Raw genomic sequence first — 17251 nt, 5'->3', positions numbered from 1 at the left:
TAATAGTTTGTATATGCTAATCCCAAACTCTCATTCCATCCATCCCCACCCCACACACACATTGGCAACCACCAGTCTGTTCTCTATGTCTGTGTGTCTGTTTTGTAGATAAGTTCATTTGTGTCATATTTTAGATTCCACATATAAGTGATATCTTTGATATTTGTCTTTCTCTGACTAACTTCACTTAGTATGATAATCTCTAGGTCCAGCCATGTTGCTGCAAATGGCATTATTTCATTCTGTTTTTATGGCTAAGTAGTAGTCCACTGTATATATGTACCACATCTTCTTTACCCATTCATCTATCAATGGACGTTTAGGTTGTTTTCATGTCTTGGCTATTGTGAATAGTGCTGCTATGAACATAGGGGTGCATATATCTTTTTGAATTATAGTTTTGTCTGGATATATGTCCAGGAGTCAGATTGCTGGATCATATGGAAACTCTATTTTTAGTTTTTTGAGGAACCTTCATACTGTTTTCCACAGTGGCTACACCAATTCACATTCCCACAAACAATGTAGGAGGGTTCCCTTTTCTCCACACCCTCTCCAGCATTTCTTGTTTGTAGAATTTTTAATGATAGCCATTCTGACCAGTGTGAGGTGGTACCTCATTGTAGTTTTGATTTGCATTTCTCTAATAATCAGCCATGTTGAGCATCTTTTCATATGTCTGTTGCCCATCTGTATGTCTTCTTTGGAGAAATGTCTTTTTAGGTGTTCTGCCCATTTTTCAGTTGGGTTGTTTTGTTATTGAATTGTATGAGCTGTTTGTATATTTTGGAAATGAAGTCCTGTTGGTCACATCATTTGCAAATATTTTCTCCCATTCTGTAGATTGTCTTTTCATTTTATTTTGGTTATGGTTTCCTTTGCTGTACAAAAGCTTGTAAGTTTAATTAGGTCCCATTTGTTTAGTTTTGCTTTCATTTCTATTGCCTTGGGAGACTGACCTAAGAAGACATTGGTACGATTTATGTCAGACAATGTTTTGCCTATGTTCTCTTCTAGGAGTTTTATGGTGTCATGTCTTATATTTGTCTTTAAGCCATTTTGAGCTTATTTTTGTATGTGGTGTGAGGGTGTGTTCTAACTTCATTGATTTAAATGTGGCTGTCCAGGGAGCTCCCTAGTGGTTAGGATTCGGCACTTTCACTGCTAGGACCTGGATTCAATCCCTGCTTAGGGAACTGAGATCCTGCAAGCCGCGTGGCACGGCCCCAAAAAAAAAAAAAAAAAATGCAGCTGTCCAACCTTTCCAACACCACTTGCTGAAGAGTGTCTTTTCTCCATTTTATAGTCTTGTCTCCTTTGTTGAAGATTAATTGACCATAAGTGGGTGGGTTTATTTTTAGGCTGTCTATTCTGTTCCATTGATCCATATGTCTGTTTTTGTGCCAATACCCATGCTGTTTTTTTTTTTTTCTTCTTCGGTATGCGGGCCTCTCACTGCTGTGGCCTCTCCCATTGCGGAGCACAGGCTCCGGACGCGCAGGCTCAGGGGCCATGGCTCAGGGGCCTAGCTGCTCCGCGGCATGTGGGATCTTCCCGGACCGGGGAACAAACCCCTGTCCCCCGCATCGGCAGGCGGACTCTCAACCACTGCGCCACCAGGGAAGCCCCCCCATGATGTTTTGATTACTGTAGCTTTGTAGTATTTTCTGAAGTCTGGGAGGGTTATGCCTTGCAGGATTCTTTTAACTGGTTTCTGAATTTCTCACAAAGGCACATGGTTTGTGTAGTATTGTTAAATTCCTGTGTCTATGGGAGAAGGAGGGACTATGGCTTCCTATTCTGCCATCTTGCTGATGTCATCCTCCTTTTTCAGCCCTAGTTTTTGAAAAATATTTCTGCTAGGTATAGAATTCTAGGTAGACTTTTTTCAAATGTTAGTATTTTAAAGATTTTGCTGTGCTGTTTTCTGGCTAGCATTATTACCAGTGAGAAGTCTGCTATCATTCTTATTATTTCTCTAGGTATTTCTCTGGCTCCTATTAAGATTTTCTCTTTATTACTGGTTTTAAACAATTTGATTGTGATGTGCTGTGGGAGTAGTTTTTCTCATATTTATTTTGCTTGGAGTTCATTGAGCTTCTTGAATCTGGGGTTTTAAAAAATTTCATGTATTTTGAGGTATAATTAATGTATACAATTGTAAGATATTTAAAGTGTACATCACAGTGATTTAATATACGTACATATACATCTATTTCATTAACACATCCGTCACTTCACATTTATCTTTTTGTGTTTGAGAACATTTAAGTTTTAGTCTCCTAGCAAGTTTCAATTATACAGTACAGTGTTATCAACTAGAGTCACTATGGTTTTCATTAGATCCTCACACCCATTCATCTTATAGCTGAAATTTTGTACCCTTTTACAAACCTCTCTCTATTTCTTCACTCCCGGTCCCAGTGGCAGATCAGAGTTTTTGTCTGTTCTCTCCGCACTGGGTTGGGGTGTAGAGCCAACGTGGGTGGAGTGTTTTTGAGCTCATTAAGAACTTGTTATTAGTTTAGTGCAATCCTGTGACACTCCTGAATGCAAGCCCCATTGGCTTTCAGAGCCAGGCAATCTGGGTGCAGATAGCCTGGCTCTCTCTCAGCTGGCAGCTGCTAAAGCTGGTGTGTCAGATACTGTGTACAAGGTCCTTCCAGAGAGATAACTGTGACTCAGAGCAGACCAAAAGGAGAGGGTATGGGAGGTGTCCACAGTCTTCCCTAGTGTTTGGAGATGATTGCAGTTAGCCTCTAGATGCATGCTAAATTAGAAGCCTGACCTCAGGCAGCATCTTTTAAAGTATGCAAAGAGACCCCTTTTAGGGAAATACTGAGAGATGGGGGTTTGTGCATGCTTACTCTGTGCTGAGCCCTGGGGGTATAGCCAGTTTAAGAATTGCTTTTTTGTTTGCTACTGTCTGTGGGGCTAGTGAATGGGAGCCTATTGGTTATCAGAGCCAGGAGATCTGGGGACCCACCCCTTGGGAAGCAGCTGCAAAAGCTGAGGTACAGATGAGTGTATTAGCTCCTTCCAGGCAGATACTGGTGACTTGGAGCAGCCTAGAGAGAAGGTGGAAAGGTGTGTTCTGGCTTCCCTGGTCTCTGGGGAGGATTGCAGTTAGCCCCTAGATGCAAGTTAAATTAGAATTCTGACCTTCAGCAGCATTTCTTAAAGTGTGTAAAAATAGACCCCATTCAGGGAAGACTGGAAGACTGACTGGCATTTTTTGCCTGCTCCCTCTGCACTGAGCCCTGAGGATAGCTACATTCAGTGCTCCTACAAATGGGTCTCATGGAGTTGCTGCAAGCCTACTGGCTTTCAGAGCTAGGTGTTTTGAGGGGCGACTCCTCAGATGGAAGTCAAATGTTACGGCATTAGTTGTTGGGTCCAAACGCTTCCCTTCGCTCGTCAGGGAGAAACTGGGATTTTCTTTCTTTTTTCTAATATCTTTATTGGAGTATTATTGCTCTACCATGGTGCATTAGCTTCTGCTGTATAACAAAGTGAATCAGTCATACGTATACACATATCCCCATAGCCCCTGTCTCTTGTGTCTCCCTCTCACCCTCCCTTTCCCACCCCTCTAGGTGGTCACAAGGCACCGAGCTGATCTCCCTGTGCTATGCAGCTGCTTCCCACCAGCCATCCATTCTACATTTGGTAGTGTATATATGTCCATGCCACTCTTTCACCTGGTCCCAGCCCACCCCTCCCCCTCCCCGTGTCCTTAAGTCCACTCTCCACATCTGCACCTTTATTCCTGTCCTGCCCCTAGGTTCTTCAGAACCATTTTACTTTATTTTTTTTAGATTCCATATATATGTGTTAGTGTACAGTATTTGTTTTTCTCCTTCCAACTTACTTCACTCTGTATGACAGACTCTAGGTCCATCCACCTCACTGTAAATAACTCAATTTTGTCTCTTTTTATGGCTGAGTAATATTCCATTGTATATATGTGCCACATCTTCTTTATCCGTTCATCTGTCAATGGACACTTAGGTTGCTACCATGTCCTGGCTTTTGTAAATAGTGCTGCAATGAACATTTTGGTACATGACTGTTTTTGAATTATGGTTTTCTCAGAGTATTTGACCAGTAGTGGGATTGCTGGGTCATATGGTAGCTCTATTTTTAGTTTTTTAAGGAACCTCCATACTGTTCTCCACAGTGGCTCTATCAATTTACATTCCCACCAACAGTGAAGGAGGGTTCCCTTTTCTCCACACCCTCTCCAGCATTTATTGTTTGTAGACTTTCTGGCCATTCTGACCGGTGTGAGGTGATACCTCATTGTAGTTTTGATTTGTATTTCTCTAATGATTAGTGATGTTGAGCATCCTTTCATGTGTTTTTTGGCAATCTGTGTATCTTCTTTGGAGAAGTGTCTATTCAGGTCTTCTGCCCATTTTTTGATTGGGTTGTTTGTAATGGCAGTAACATATACAGACTCCCTGTGAGTTGGCCACTGTTTTGATTTACATGTATTAACTCATTTAGTGCTGACAACACTTCGAGGTAAGTACAATCTTTATTTCTCAGTTTACAGATGAGGAAAGTGAGGTGCAGAGTGGTGAAATAGCTTGTTCAAAGTTATCCCGTTGGTAAGTAGTAAGGCCAGGATTTGAACTTTGATAGTGGAGCTCCAGGCTGTACTTCACACCTCTGAACTATCTTGCCTCTAGTGACTTGCTGCCTTTCTTCACTCTGGTTCACCTAGCTTCACCTTTGGGCTCAGGCCCAGATCAAGTTTTCCCTAATTTCTCCTTTCAGGCCTCTTACAGCCACTTTGGCAAGTACTGCTTCCAAAGCCAGTGGAAAACACTGGTAGACTTCCCTGCTTTTTCTATTGTAAAAAAGGCAAATTGAAGTCATGGAGTAAGATACAGATCTCTCCTGCTTTCAGGTGGCAAGGGAGGTGAACCTAAATCAACCTTGCTGTATTTCTCAGATTACTATCTCAGCATATGAAGAAACAAAATACCCAGAATTTATAGAGAATTTATTTGATCTACAAATCAAATGCGCCAAAGACATGAACAGAAAATTCACAAAACGAGGCAAATATCTTTATTTCAAAATCAACCTTAGCTAGATTCATTTTTATGTTTTTTTTTTTTCTTGATATTGGCAAACTTTAAAAAGATTGATGTGACTGAAGCTGGAGATGGTAAGGATGTGAGGGGGGTGAGAGACAGTGAAAAGGTAGTGGGATTGATGGATTATAGATTCTGATAGAGCTGAAGTAATGCCGGATTGCAGTATGAGAAGGAATAAACAGGAAGGACAGGAGGTAGTGATCAGAATATGGGATTTTACAATTGAGAATGTGAAGAATTTCAATTTATTGATAATGACAAGGTCTAGGGCAACACAGTCCAATAAAAATATGTGCTGTGTATATAACTTAAAATTTCATAGTAGCCAGATTTAAAAAAAGCAGGTAAAATTAATTTTAATGTATTTTATTTAATCCAATATATCCAAGAGTAACATTTCAACATGTAATCAAAAGGTTATTGAGATGTTTTATATTCTTTTTTACATAGTAAATCTTTAAAACTTAATGTGTATTTTATACTTACTACATATCTCAATTTAGACTACTCACATTTCAAATGCTCAGGAGCCACACATGGCTAATGACTACTATATTGGACAGCACAGGTCTAAAGTATGACCATGGGAATAAGTGGTAGGATAGAGAGACCAGGGTATTGGAAGGATCACCTATGTGAATACTAGAATCACCAAGAATGTTTTTCAGTCACCAAAAAGAACATGTTAGACCTACACGTAATGAGTTGGAAAGATCTCCAAGACATATATTGAAGGGAAAATTAATTTCCAGTATATGTATGGATAATACCATTTATTAAAAAAATATGTAGGTTACAAAAGAATACTACAAGGAAAAAGATGTGCTAACTTGATGATGGTTGCCTCTGGAGAATGGAGTAGAAATAGGATGGAGTGGGAGTGAAGGGGGACTTTCAAGTCACGCTCTATATACTTCTGGATCATTTGTATATCTCACAATAAGAAGGTATTCATGTACTTGTATAATTGTATAATAATAATTGTTTAAGAGTTAATATTAATACCATTGATCTTGTTATCTATTTGACTTGGTTTCCTCTCTTCCCCCAATTGCCTGCCCTTTCCTCAGAGTTTCAAGTATCATGAATTATTCTGAGAATACAAAGCTGGACGGCTTACTAACCATTTTTTTTTTATTAGTAAAAGAGTGTGTGTATTTCATTTTGTTATATATGATGCTGTAAAGCACCTCGTTAAGACTTCCATTTCTGTTTTGTGTTGCTTGGGGCCTCAGATGACCAAATCTTTAAATCTCAAGATAAATGTGATTAAGACAAGGAGAATGAGTTATGGGGTTCCATTCTGTGTCTTATTCTTTCCATCAGACAGCATTCATTTCCTCTCCTATTTCCCTAACTAAACATGTAGCTCAAGAATGCTCTAGCAGACTTAAAGAAGCATGCTGTGATCTCTTTCTTTAGATTTTATGCTTCTTGAGGACAGTGACTGAATTTTCGTACCCCTGGTGCCTATATTAATGCACTCAATAAATGTTCTTTAAATAGCACAGTAAAGGTAATTTGTCAATGATAAGAGCTAGTAAGTGTACTGAAGTGTACTCAATTCGAGTTTAGAGTAGAGGAATGGGCTGTTATGTTATTTCTATATTGCTTTCTTGTGAACTTTCAACTTCCCTTTCAAAATCTAGGACAAATGTCACTTTCTCCCCATAGCTTTCCCTTCTGCACAAGTAGTTAACAGCCACACCCTCAGTGTGCCCAAAGAATTATGTGTATATCTCTCAAACCCTCTCATGCTATGTGTTCACATTTCTAATTGTGAGTTCTTTCTGGATAAGGATGATTTCTTACTATATGTAACACAATGTCTGAGACCTAGCAGGTGCTCAATAAATGTTTGTGAATGAATACATACATAAATGAATCAGACATAATACATAAATGATCAGACCTTGAGGCCTCAAATCCATTTCCACAGACAATGACAAAACAGAGACGAAACCTATATTTATTTAATTACTGAATATTTATTGAGCACCTGCTATACACAAGGCAAAAGGAAAAGAAACAAATTGTCTATCCAGAATTACTTTTAACTCTTTCAGCAGTGCCTAAGTCCTCATCATAAAAAAGTCCATTATACTGATTTAGTATCCATTCATTCTTTGGTTAATCTTCATGTACAGTTTTCTCAAGTGTACTTTCAAATATTGCATAATGCTGTTGACCATGATATATTCCAAGGGCTGTCTGAAGTATAAGAGGAATCAACATTGCTTTTACCTCTGTTTGACAAAGCAGCAGCCAATAACGTAAAACCCTTCCTTTTGGTGGCAGTGGAACAGTATGATACCTAAAAACGAAAAAGGATTAATTACTTCCTCTGGAAGTAAATTCTATAAAAAATTTGTTGATGTCTCCTAAACTGATCATTTCTATTCTAGATCTTTCATGTAGATAGCAAAAAAGGTTAAAATTAGCTATTTGAAATATGAAACTATGATATTTTGATGAAAATGTGTCATTGGCAGCTAAAGAATAAGGAGAATTTATTAACATTAAAAAAAAAAAGGGGGGATTCCCTAGTGGCGCAGTGGTTAAGAATCCACCTGCCAATGCAGGGGACACAGGTTCAAGCCCTGGTCCTGGAAGGTCCCACATGTTGTGGAGCAACCAAGCTCGTGCACCACAACTACTGAGCCTGCGCTCTGGAGCCCACGAGCCACAACTGCTGAGCCTGCGTGCCACAACTACTGAAGCCTGTGTGCCTAGAGCCAGTGCTCTGCAACAAGAGAAGCCACCGCAATGAGAAGCCCATACGCACACCGCAACCAAGAGTAGCCCCTGCTTGCCTCAACTAGAGAAAACCTCCAAGCAGCCAAAAATAAATAAATTAAATAAATAAATTTAAAAAAAAAAAAGGGAAGAAAGGAAGAAACGGAACAAAAAGATGGACTTACTTGACTGCCAGGCGTCCATTTTTAGAAAAAGCTAAAGCAATGGGATATAAAACACCACACACTATGCCAATCAGTGAACTTCTCAGAACACAATTTTCCCGGCTTATATTACCTGGAAAACAAAAGTAAATTTGATCTCCTTTTAAAACTCAGGATAAGAACTATTAAGAGTCTTGGGTCCTCATACAGTAGTTATTTGCATTGTCCTCAAGCATAGCAAAATAGTAGAAAGAATATTAGAAATTCAATCTATGGTACAATAGACTAAATGTATCACATTTAAAAAATGCTTTTATTATACTTCACATAAAGATAAGTTACCTCTTACTTATATGGCTGTTGAAGAAGTAATTTCATAGTGAAGTATATTAAACTAGCAGACCAGATATCTGGATTCTAGGGTAGTACATTTATATTGTCTATGTGTCAGGCATGTGCTAGGGATACAGTATTACACAGAAGAGATCCAATCTCTGACCTTCAGGTCCGTTTACTAAGAAGGAAATACATTAGACAAATATTTAAACAAATAATCTTAAGTGTGCATATGCTTTGAAGGTAAAATGAATAGAGAATGTATCTAGAAACTTAACCTGAGGGAATCAGAGGTTTCCCTGGGGAAAAGGTATTTAAGCAGGGACCTGATGAACAGGGGTCAGAGGTTCCATCAATTACTAGTTGTGAAACTTAAGGTAAGGGGAGGAGGTAGGAAATAACATTAGAAGCCCATAATATGCCAGATACTATGTTAGACATTCAACACACAGTATCTTAATTCTTAAAACAATCCTGTGAGGTAAGTACTATTAGTCCTAATTCATAGATAAGACAACTGAGTCTCAGAGATTAAATGACTTGCCCAGTGTCACAAAACTTAAGTGAAATATGTAGTATACCAAAGCCTCCTTTTTTCCCACTATATCATGCTGCTTCTTAGTGTACTTGAACATGTCTCAGCTTAGTTTCTTACCTGTAAAGAAAAGACACAATACTACTTGCCCTGGCTGATTAGGAGGATTGTTGTGGGGATGAAACAGGACAATATATGTGAAGGTACTTTGTTAGTGGTAAAGAAATACACAAATGTAAGGGACTATTATCAGCAGTAGCAACAGTATATGTTAATGAGTAATTTTACTTAGATATAAACACATTATATGTTAATGAATTTAAATTTACCTGAATACAAAGCATGTCTTACAAGAAGCTCATAAGAAACTATGGTAGACAAAAATGGAAGTGTAGTCAATGATGCATATGTCTTCAAAGCATCATGTTTAACCTTGAAGCAATGTCTGAAAATTAAGTTTGCCAATATTCCAGAGAAACCAGCTGTTGTTCCAAAGGTCACTGTTCCATATATATTTAAAGTCCTAATTGGAAAAACAAAGTGAAGAATTAAGTTCAACATAATATTCTTCTAATAGATATATCCTTTCCTGGGTTTGTCATTACATATTTACTCAACATCAAATTTTTCTTGAGCATTTACTATGCTCAATACTATACAAAGAAAGGTATTTTCTTTGTGCTGAGGGTGGGGCAGTGAATAAAGTGGAAAAAAAAAAAGAAAAAAAAGAAAAGAAATTCCACCCCTCATAGAACTTGCATTCTAATGAGAAAACAATATAATTATCCTCCTGAGAATAGAGTGGTTCTAAGATGGAGCTCTTTTAAAGATAGAATAAATTTTGGCCACAAATAAATATGAATATGTTCCAATGTAGCCAAATTTTATGAACTATCTAAATCCAAGAATATTGTTCTTTCTACTAAAAGAATTAATTTGCTTAAGGTCATTTGAAAAAAGTTTTTTACATTTGGTTAGGCCTTCTAGAAAATAACTATTTCTTAAGTAGTCCAGATATTTAAAATAATTTGTCTAGGATTTCCAAAACTTCATCCAAAGAAATTTGAAAGATCTAGTTTTTCTGACTCATACCTAAATCCAGAAATGTTTAAAGTCTAAGATCAACGTCCTTTGATTTTATTCTTGAGCTCTATTAACCTAAAAGTCAGAACGGTAATGTGAGACTATATGTACATCATGGCATCTGTATTCTCTTTTGCTGAGCTCAGCACTGTTACTGAGGTAATAAATTCTAAACTGAAATTAATTACAATTGATAATTAATATAAGTAACCCTCAAAATGGTGTTCTCCTAATTACTTTTAATTAAAATATGTTTATTGCACAAATAACATTTCAACAATTTTAGAAACAAAACAATTTCAAGAGAGAAAAGAAATTATCCAGTCTCAGTATTCCAACAAACCACTATTTTCATCTGCTCATGTTTCCCTCAAGTTCTTTTTTTAAAATAAGCTTTCTTTATAACCAACTCAATAAAGTTAACAGGATCTTAGATACCTAGAAACAATGGCAATACAGAAGATCTGCAAATAAAGTTATTGACTTTCAGTCTAGGTGAGTTTCTTACTTTTCTTTTCTAAGATATTCAAATTTTTTTTCTATGATTTCGATGAGCATTGGTTTTCTGAGTTTTGCATCTCCTAGAGAAGGACTGGACTGACCATATATGTATGTTGGCATCTTGATGTCCTGAAAAACACAAAAATCCAGAACCATAATAGCTCATGATGTTAATATTAAATCTTATAAATTCTACAGATTCAGATTAAAAAACATTTAGACTCTAGTAAAAGTGTCAAGTACTGTCATCTGCTTTCACACACTTTGTTAATGATTCAGTCACTATCTAGTGAGCTCTTATTATCTGTTAGATGATGGCTTTTTTTTTTTTTTTTTTTTTTTGTGGTACGCGGGCCTCTCACTGTGTGGCCTCGCCCGTTGCAGAGCACAGGCTCTGGACGCGCAGGCTCAGCAGCCATGGCTCACTGGCCCAGCCGCTCCGCGGCATGTGGGATCCTCCCTGACCGAGGCACGAACCCGTGTCCCCTGCATCGGCAGGCGGACTCTCAACCACTGCGCCACCAGGGAAGCCCCTAGATGATGGCTTTTTGATTCACATAACAACTTTGAGAAATTGGTTGGATAATGGTCATCTCTACCTTTATGGATGAGACAACAAGGTTCAGAGGCTGACTTGCCTGAGGACTTGTTGTAGAAGGATAATTTACTGAGATATTTTTTGTTTTCTTTACAGTTTTCCCTGAAGGTAGCCAGGCCCTTTGTAGTTCTCCATGCTCTAGCTTTTTCAGAGCTGAAAGTAAACAGTAGCTACTTGTTGACCACTATCTTTATCCTCTGTCTCATGAAAGCCTGAGCTTTTGGAGATTATGTTGACTTTCCTGGAGAGGTAGGAGAGAACAGGGATTGCCTTGGAGAATATCGAGAGAGAACATCAGAAAGAGGGACACATTCCAGCCTAGGAAGAGGCAGTGGATCATGGTTACCTTGCATTATATAAGGTATATATATCCAGATCCCTACTGAGGCAGAAGTAGGGCCTTTGCTGGAAATTGCTATGCAGTATATCAGGGAGCCTGGACATATGGCACTGGGCTCCAGGGTTGGAAAGTTCCTGTGTCCCAAGTGTGATGTATGAATAGACAGTTGCTAATGTCAAGGGACCATGAGGTTTGGCCAGTAGCATCTTAACAGAAACCAGTAGTTGAAAAAAACAAAACAAAACTGAACCCTCAGAAAGGATCCCTTCTGAATATTTTGCTCTGGGTAAGACTCTCAGATTTCTGTGAAACGTCTTAATATTTGTTACATCTTTTGCCATACTGGCATTATGGGATTCCAGATTAGCCAATGAATAGATTAAATCTATGCCTTTCACAATTTATATGATTCTCCATTTTAACAACATTTATGGTCAAGGGCATAGACTAATAAGTCTCAAATTTTAGGAGTCCTGGGCAAGAGAATCGGAAAGGGTTAAGCATAAAAGACATAAAAGAGACTTAGTAAGATTCTCAACTTTTCATGTGCACAGGAATCACGAGTTTATCTGAAATGCAGTCTCTTCAGCTCCCTATTGAGATATCTGGATTCAACAGGAGTAAAGTCTAGAAATCTGCATTTTAATAACACCAAGTGATTCTGATGCTGGTAGTCAATGGACACATGTTGAACATCACTGTAATATTCACTTCCTGAATAAGTGATATGTTCCAACCCTAACCCTAACTAATGAAAGGCCAATTCATCCATGGTATCAACATCCTGAAGGTACAGACTCTTTTGAATCTTCATATGGTATCAAACAATGAGTAATAATGGACGAGTTTCTTTCCCTGCATCATTGAAGAACTTACTCAAGCCAGTTCTATCTTTTTCTTTAAAATATCTGAGGACAGAAAAAAAAAGTAAAATATTTTATAAATTACAATTTTTCAAAGACTAGATTGAATCTTTTGCCTCTCTCTGACATCTAAATGGCAAATGGAAAAGACAAGATAGCAATATATAAGGGAGATTCTATATCTAATCCCTCTGGTGTACATGAAGGCAGATGTCAGTAACATGACAATTAACCAGAAACTTGGGAAAACTTTTCGTTTTGCTGTCATCCAATTCACTGAAGTGCCTTATTCCTCACAAAGAAAACTTTCAGGCAATCCCTTGTATCAACCTCCTACCTCATCTACACCTCAATATATAGGAAACACAGATATCCAGGATTATGATCCTAAAATACTGAAACAGGACAGCAAATATTTATTGAGTGCATAGTTTTTGTAAGGCAGTTATTAAAGCAGAGAAATATACTGATAACTTCCTGATAGAATTTTTACAAGTACTGAAATGTAAAAATTTCTCTATAACTAACATTTTATCTAAAGAGTAACTAGTTCAAGGCCACTCAACTGGGCACCACGATTATACCAGTAATATTTTATGGTTTTGTAGTGCTTTTATGTGTATTATTTCACTTGACCTTCAGAATTTTATTTAACATTCACTCATCATTTGCTCAGACATTCACCTGGTATTTGAAAGCCCCCCGGATAAGCAAGATGTAGTCATCTCCTCAGAACCCATAACCCAGGCAGAGGTCAGGACAAAATGGCAGGAAATTTAAAATGCAAACGTCCCGAGTGAAGAGAAAACAGGCTACATCAAACAGGACTAACCTTTAGGTCTCCTACTTTCTCCCCACCTCTTTTCATAGCAACCAGGGATTTAATTGCGCCCTGCATGGACTTGGGAGCTGTTCTCTTTAGACTTCAAATCCCTTTTACGCGCATCATTTCAGAAGAGTGCGGCAGCACCTGAGGCTGCAGAAATCACCGCCCGTACCACCCTGGGTTTCCGCCTACCTTGGACGCTTCCCCAACTCCCACCGGCACCACACCTGCAGCCCTCCTGTCGGCTCCAGCCTCACGCCCGAGCGCCGCCATTTTGGCGACTCACGTGACTAGTGGTGGGCGGGGACCCAGAACTCCCGGGGCGGGAAGTGGTGCGGGCTCACGCCTCTAGCCCTCATCCCTGGCCCGCCCCGACCCAGTCAAAAGCCGCGCCCTCCATCCTGGCTGTGATTGGGCCCGGCGTCCAGAAACGGGAGCCGCTCATTGGCTTCCAGGAGGTCCAGACTCCCATGGGCCCGCCCCCCTGCCAGGCCCGTATTCCCTTCTCTTTAATTTGTTATCGTAGCTCCCTCTTCTCGCCTCCTGAGGGGAACGTGGGGCGGTCCGAGCGCAGGGATGTCGCTGCGCGTTTTCCTCTCCTCAGGGCACCTCCGTTAGCTGGGGCCGAGCTGCCCAGCCCCTTTCATTCCTTCAGGGTGCTTGCCCCTCTGGCATGGCCCGTGTGTTAAGGCTCCGGCTTCTCGGGCACCTCCTCCCTAGAGCCCCCAACCGGCTGCCAGAGCAGCCCCGACTAGCCTCCTCCCCTCACAGCCGTCAGACTCCCCTTCTCAGTCTTTAGTCCCCTCATATTCTATCCTTTATCCTCGCTTGGAAAGAGACTGGAGAGAATTTTGCCCCCCACCTCCCCGAGAAGACCCCCTTACCAGCCGGTGTTTCGGGTTGGGGGGCCCAGCGAGGACGCCTGGCGCCCTTTTGTGCGCGTTCAGTGCCCAGCAGTATCTCCCAGACCAGCACCCCCCGACCCTCCAGTCTCCATGTCTTAGAGAAGCCAAAATCGAGAGTTATATAATTTCTAGTGCTGCTGTTTCTCCTGCCTGAGGAAACACTTCATCGCGTGGAGGGTGCAGGACATTTCTGTGCTCTTCTATATAAGAACGGGGTGTGGGCAGGGGTGGCCGGCGGTAGCAGAGAGATTTGTTTTTTCTGCAAAAGGAAGGTGGGTAGTTTGGAGAGAGACTGAGGGAAAAAGGGTGGATGTGGAAGCCAAGCGGCCGAACTCTCTCATTTAGGAAACCGCGAACTGTTTGCACAGCTTATGCTCACATGCCTAATACTACTACAGCGTCTCAGAAAACACCTTTGGGGGAAGGTTTGACTTGTCTCGAAGAGTCTCAGTGTTTTTCCTCGACGGATAGGGAGCTGCTTGGATGCGAAGAGACGGCATGATGTGAATGACTCCAGTGTGAAGAAATCTTCGCCAACTCATCCTGCATCAAGTGCCCATTGAGTAGCACTGTCACTTTAATGTCTCCATGCCAGGGGATTGCTTTCCTTCTTTTCAATCCTCTCGGTTAATACGTGGGAGGATCAGAATCAGAGGGGGCATTAAGGATCAAGCCTGAGGGGCTTGGAGAGCACAGAAGAAAAAAAATGAAAGTGACAGCAAGCTGGATCCTGTCTTACTGAGGGGGTGAGATCCGGAACTTCTGGTCCAGTGAATAGAAAGGGGCCTTTCAGTCTGTTCTGCCCCAGAAAACTGTCCAAACTCACCCACCTTTTTAGAGACTAGAGTCAAAGAGGTTTTTAAAAGTATTTTGGGGGGGTGAGGGTTTTAAATTTTTCTCTAAAGAATTGAGGGTTTTTTATCATCAACCAGTTCATCTTTGAATTAGATCATGTATTGAGTAATGAGACAGCTGTGTAAATTTGGTTTGTGCCTTAATTGAGTTAGTCATCGAACTCCAAAAATGCTGCTGCCTGAAGAGGAGTTTTAATAATGTTTTCTATGCTTACAATAATTTTCTTTTTAAACAGAATAAATGTTTTATAAACATTGAAAAACTCAAAAGCTATTTTTCTTTAAACTCCGTGGGCACTGTCAAAGTTGGTGGAAAAAATACATCATTTTTTCTTTATTTGAAAGAGAAGACAGCCTGGATTTCAAACAGTGAAGTGGTTTGCAACAGTTACCTGGCCCTTGGCCTCCATCCAGGTGGATCAAGTTGAGACCTGAAAAGAGATCTTGAATCCTGTGTCAGTGGAAAGACCCAAGAATGCCAGTCAAGAAGAAAGGTGGGCTATGAGGCTTTCTATATATGTTTCTCCTTTTTCTTGGTTCTGCTATTTGCAGTTTAAATTGTAGTCCATTTGAGAGTAGAATTTTGCTTGGGATGTAGTTGTTGTAATGATGTCTTTTCTGTGGTACATCATTCAGTAATATTATTTTACTAAATGAAAACCAAGTAGGACTGTTGTATTTAATTATAGACATTTATGGTTTCCTAAATCAGGTGGTATAAATCACCATTTGTAATCAGCGTAAATTTGATACCACAGATTTGGGATTTTCTTTAGCTTGCTTTCTTAGCTTGTTAAAGGTTACTTTTACACAGTCTTTAAAAAAGAAACCTGTACAGTGCAGCTCTTCCTCATGGATTTAATATTTATCAAGCAAATTACATAGTTGTAAAAGATAAAGTTGTTTGTAGTGAATGCAATTATAGATTTATTATTTATCTTTTATTAAAAATAGCTTTCATGTTTGGGTTTACTCTAGTGGAAACTTCACTTTTGTGATAAAGCACCGCTTTGGTAACTGTTGTGCTTTTCCAGATGTATACATTATCCAGTAACATGATTGGCAAATTCTGCAAGTGAGGTAAATACCCCACTCCCCACCCCCACTGATCAAGCTCTGGAAGGTTCCTGAAGTATAGTTTATTATAGGTCACACCTTGGGATTCACTTTAGCCTAGATCTACCCCAGGTGAGCCCTGTTCACCTAAGGATCCTAGAGAAGCTGGTGTTTTTTGTTTTTTGACATTTTATAGAAGACCAGATCAACTATAAAGGAGTTTTTAAAAGAGTTTTAAACTAAAATGTGTACCAATACCCTTGAACTCTACTGTAGTGGACTAGTATAGATCCAAATGTTGACCATTTATGTGAGTTGCTACAGTCTGAAACTAAAGCTTAGTGTGAAGGTTAAGGTGCAACCTAGCTCTGCATGATGTTTAATCCTACCTGTGGATTTGGAAGGTGTATTGAGGAAACTTATAATCAGTGAGATTCTTTATCCAGCTGCTGTCTGTAGAGAAGGACAATGATATACAAAACCTCTGAAACACCTAGAAATGTCCCTTTGTATGCTGGAATTTAAGACTGGGCTTGTTTCCTTCTCCTGCTCTCCTCCATAATATCACTGAGAGAAGTAAACTCTCCTTGAGATTTTGGAGCTACACCTGTCCAGACCCGACACAATTGGTTTATTTGGAACAAGAATGATTTGGGGGAATGTAGCCAATAAAGGATACGTCTCTTTGACTTATTTAGCTTGAGGTGTATTTTTATTCTTTCTACCATTTATTGTGCTCTAGTTAGTGTCCCTTTTGGACTTATTTTAAACTAGTAATTGAATTAAACACATTGTGTATGTGTGTTTGTGTGTGTGTATGTATGAGACGGAGACAGAGAGAAGAGGGAGAGAGGGAAGGGAGAGAGGAAAGGGAGAGAGAAAGAGAGGGTTAAAAAGGTATCTGGGAAGGAGGAGGAGGAAAGGCATTGATGTTCTAGATATAACTTAACTAAGCAGGGTGAACTTAAGATTTCTAAACCCAACAGACTGAGATTTTTACAAAAGTTATTACCTTTAAAGAAAGTTACAAAAATTGCCGATACATTATTGAAAACCATACTTTATGAGAAATAATTTATTTTCTTCCCTGCTTCCTTCCTTCCTCTTCTTTCCTCCCTCCCTCCTTCCTCTTCTCTTATTCTTTACCAGTGGATTGATTGTAGTGGGTCAAATTTTTTAAGGAATCAACAAGTTCTAATTAGCAAAGTACAAAGTTCTAATTAACAAGTACATATTTGGATATTACTAAAGTATATGCATTATGTAATTTACTTCATGAACTAATCTAGAGAAACAGCTTATCTTTTAAAAAATCTCTTAAAACTGTTAGTATTAAGATATATATT

At 39.4% G+C, this 17251-nt stretch overlaps 2 protein-coding genes across 10 annotated transcripts in view; one reads left to right on the top strand and one right to left on the bottom strand.

The window, feature by feature from the left end:
• Positions 1 to 7076: 7076 nt before the first annotated feature.
• On the bottom strand, positions 7077 to 13435 carry TMEM126B (transmembrane protein 126B). The gene is made up of 5 exons (XM_067750543.1): positions 13283 to 13435; positions 10471 to 10592; positions 9209 to 9402; positions 8030 to 8141; positions 7077 to 7422 (listed from the first exon to the last, which is right to left on the bottom strand). Exons 1-5 carry the CDS (start codon positions 13361 to 13363, stop codon positions 7239 to 7241), a joined length of 693 nt encoding a protein of 230 aa, XP_067606644.1. The 5' UTR covers positions 13364 to 13435; the 3' UTR covers positions 7077 to 7238.
• A 697-nt stretch (positions 13436 to 14132) lies between these two features.
• DLG2 (discs large MAGUK scaffold protein 2) overlaps positions 14133 to 17251 on the top strand; it is a 2011757-nt gene continuing 2008638 nt past the window's right edge. For 3 of the 9 annotated variants that reach the window (XM_067750569.1, XM_067750576.1, XM_067750568.1), the window contains exon 1: positions 14133 to 15343. In XM_067750569.1, coding sequence (XP_067606670.1) covers positions 15325 to 15343 — 19 coding nt within the window. In that variant the 5' untranslated portion in view covers positions 14133 to 15324. The remainder of the gene's footprint in view (positions 15344 to 17251) is intronic. The other 6 variants (XM_067750571.1, XM_067750570.1, XM_067750577.1 and 3 more) reach the window with 4 other exon arrangements.

This window comes from Pseudorca crassidens, chromosome 9 (assembly GCF_039906515.1).
Source record: "Pseudorca crassidens isolate mPseCra1 chromosome 9, mPseCra1.hap1, whole genome shotgun sequence".
Lineage (NCBI taxonomy): Eukaryota > Metazoa > Chordata > Mammalia > Artiodactyla > Delphinidae > Pseudorca > Pseudorca crassidens.
Note: the sequence above shows the minus strand (reverse complement) of the source record. Positions and strands in the feature narration are given on the sequence as shown.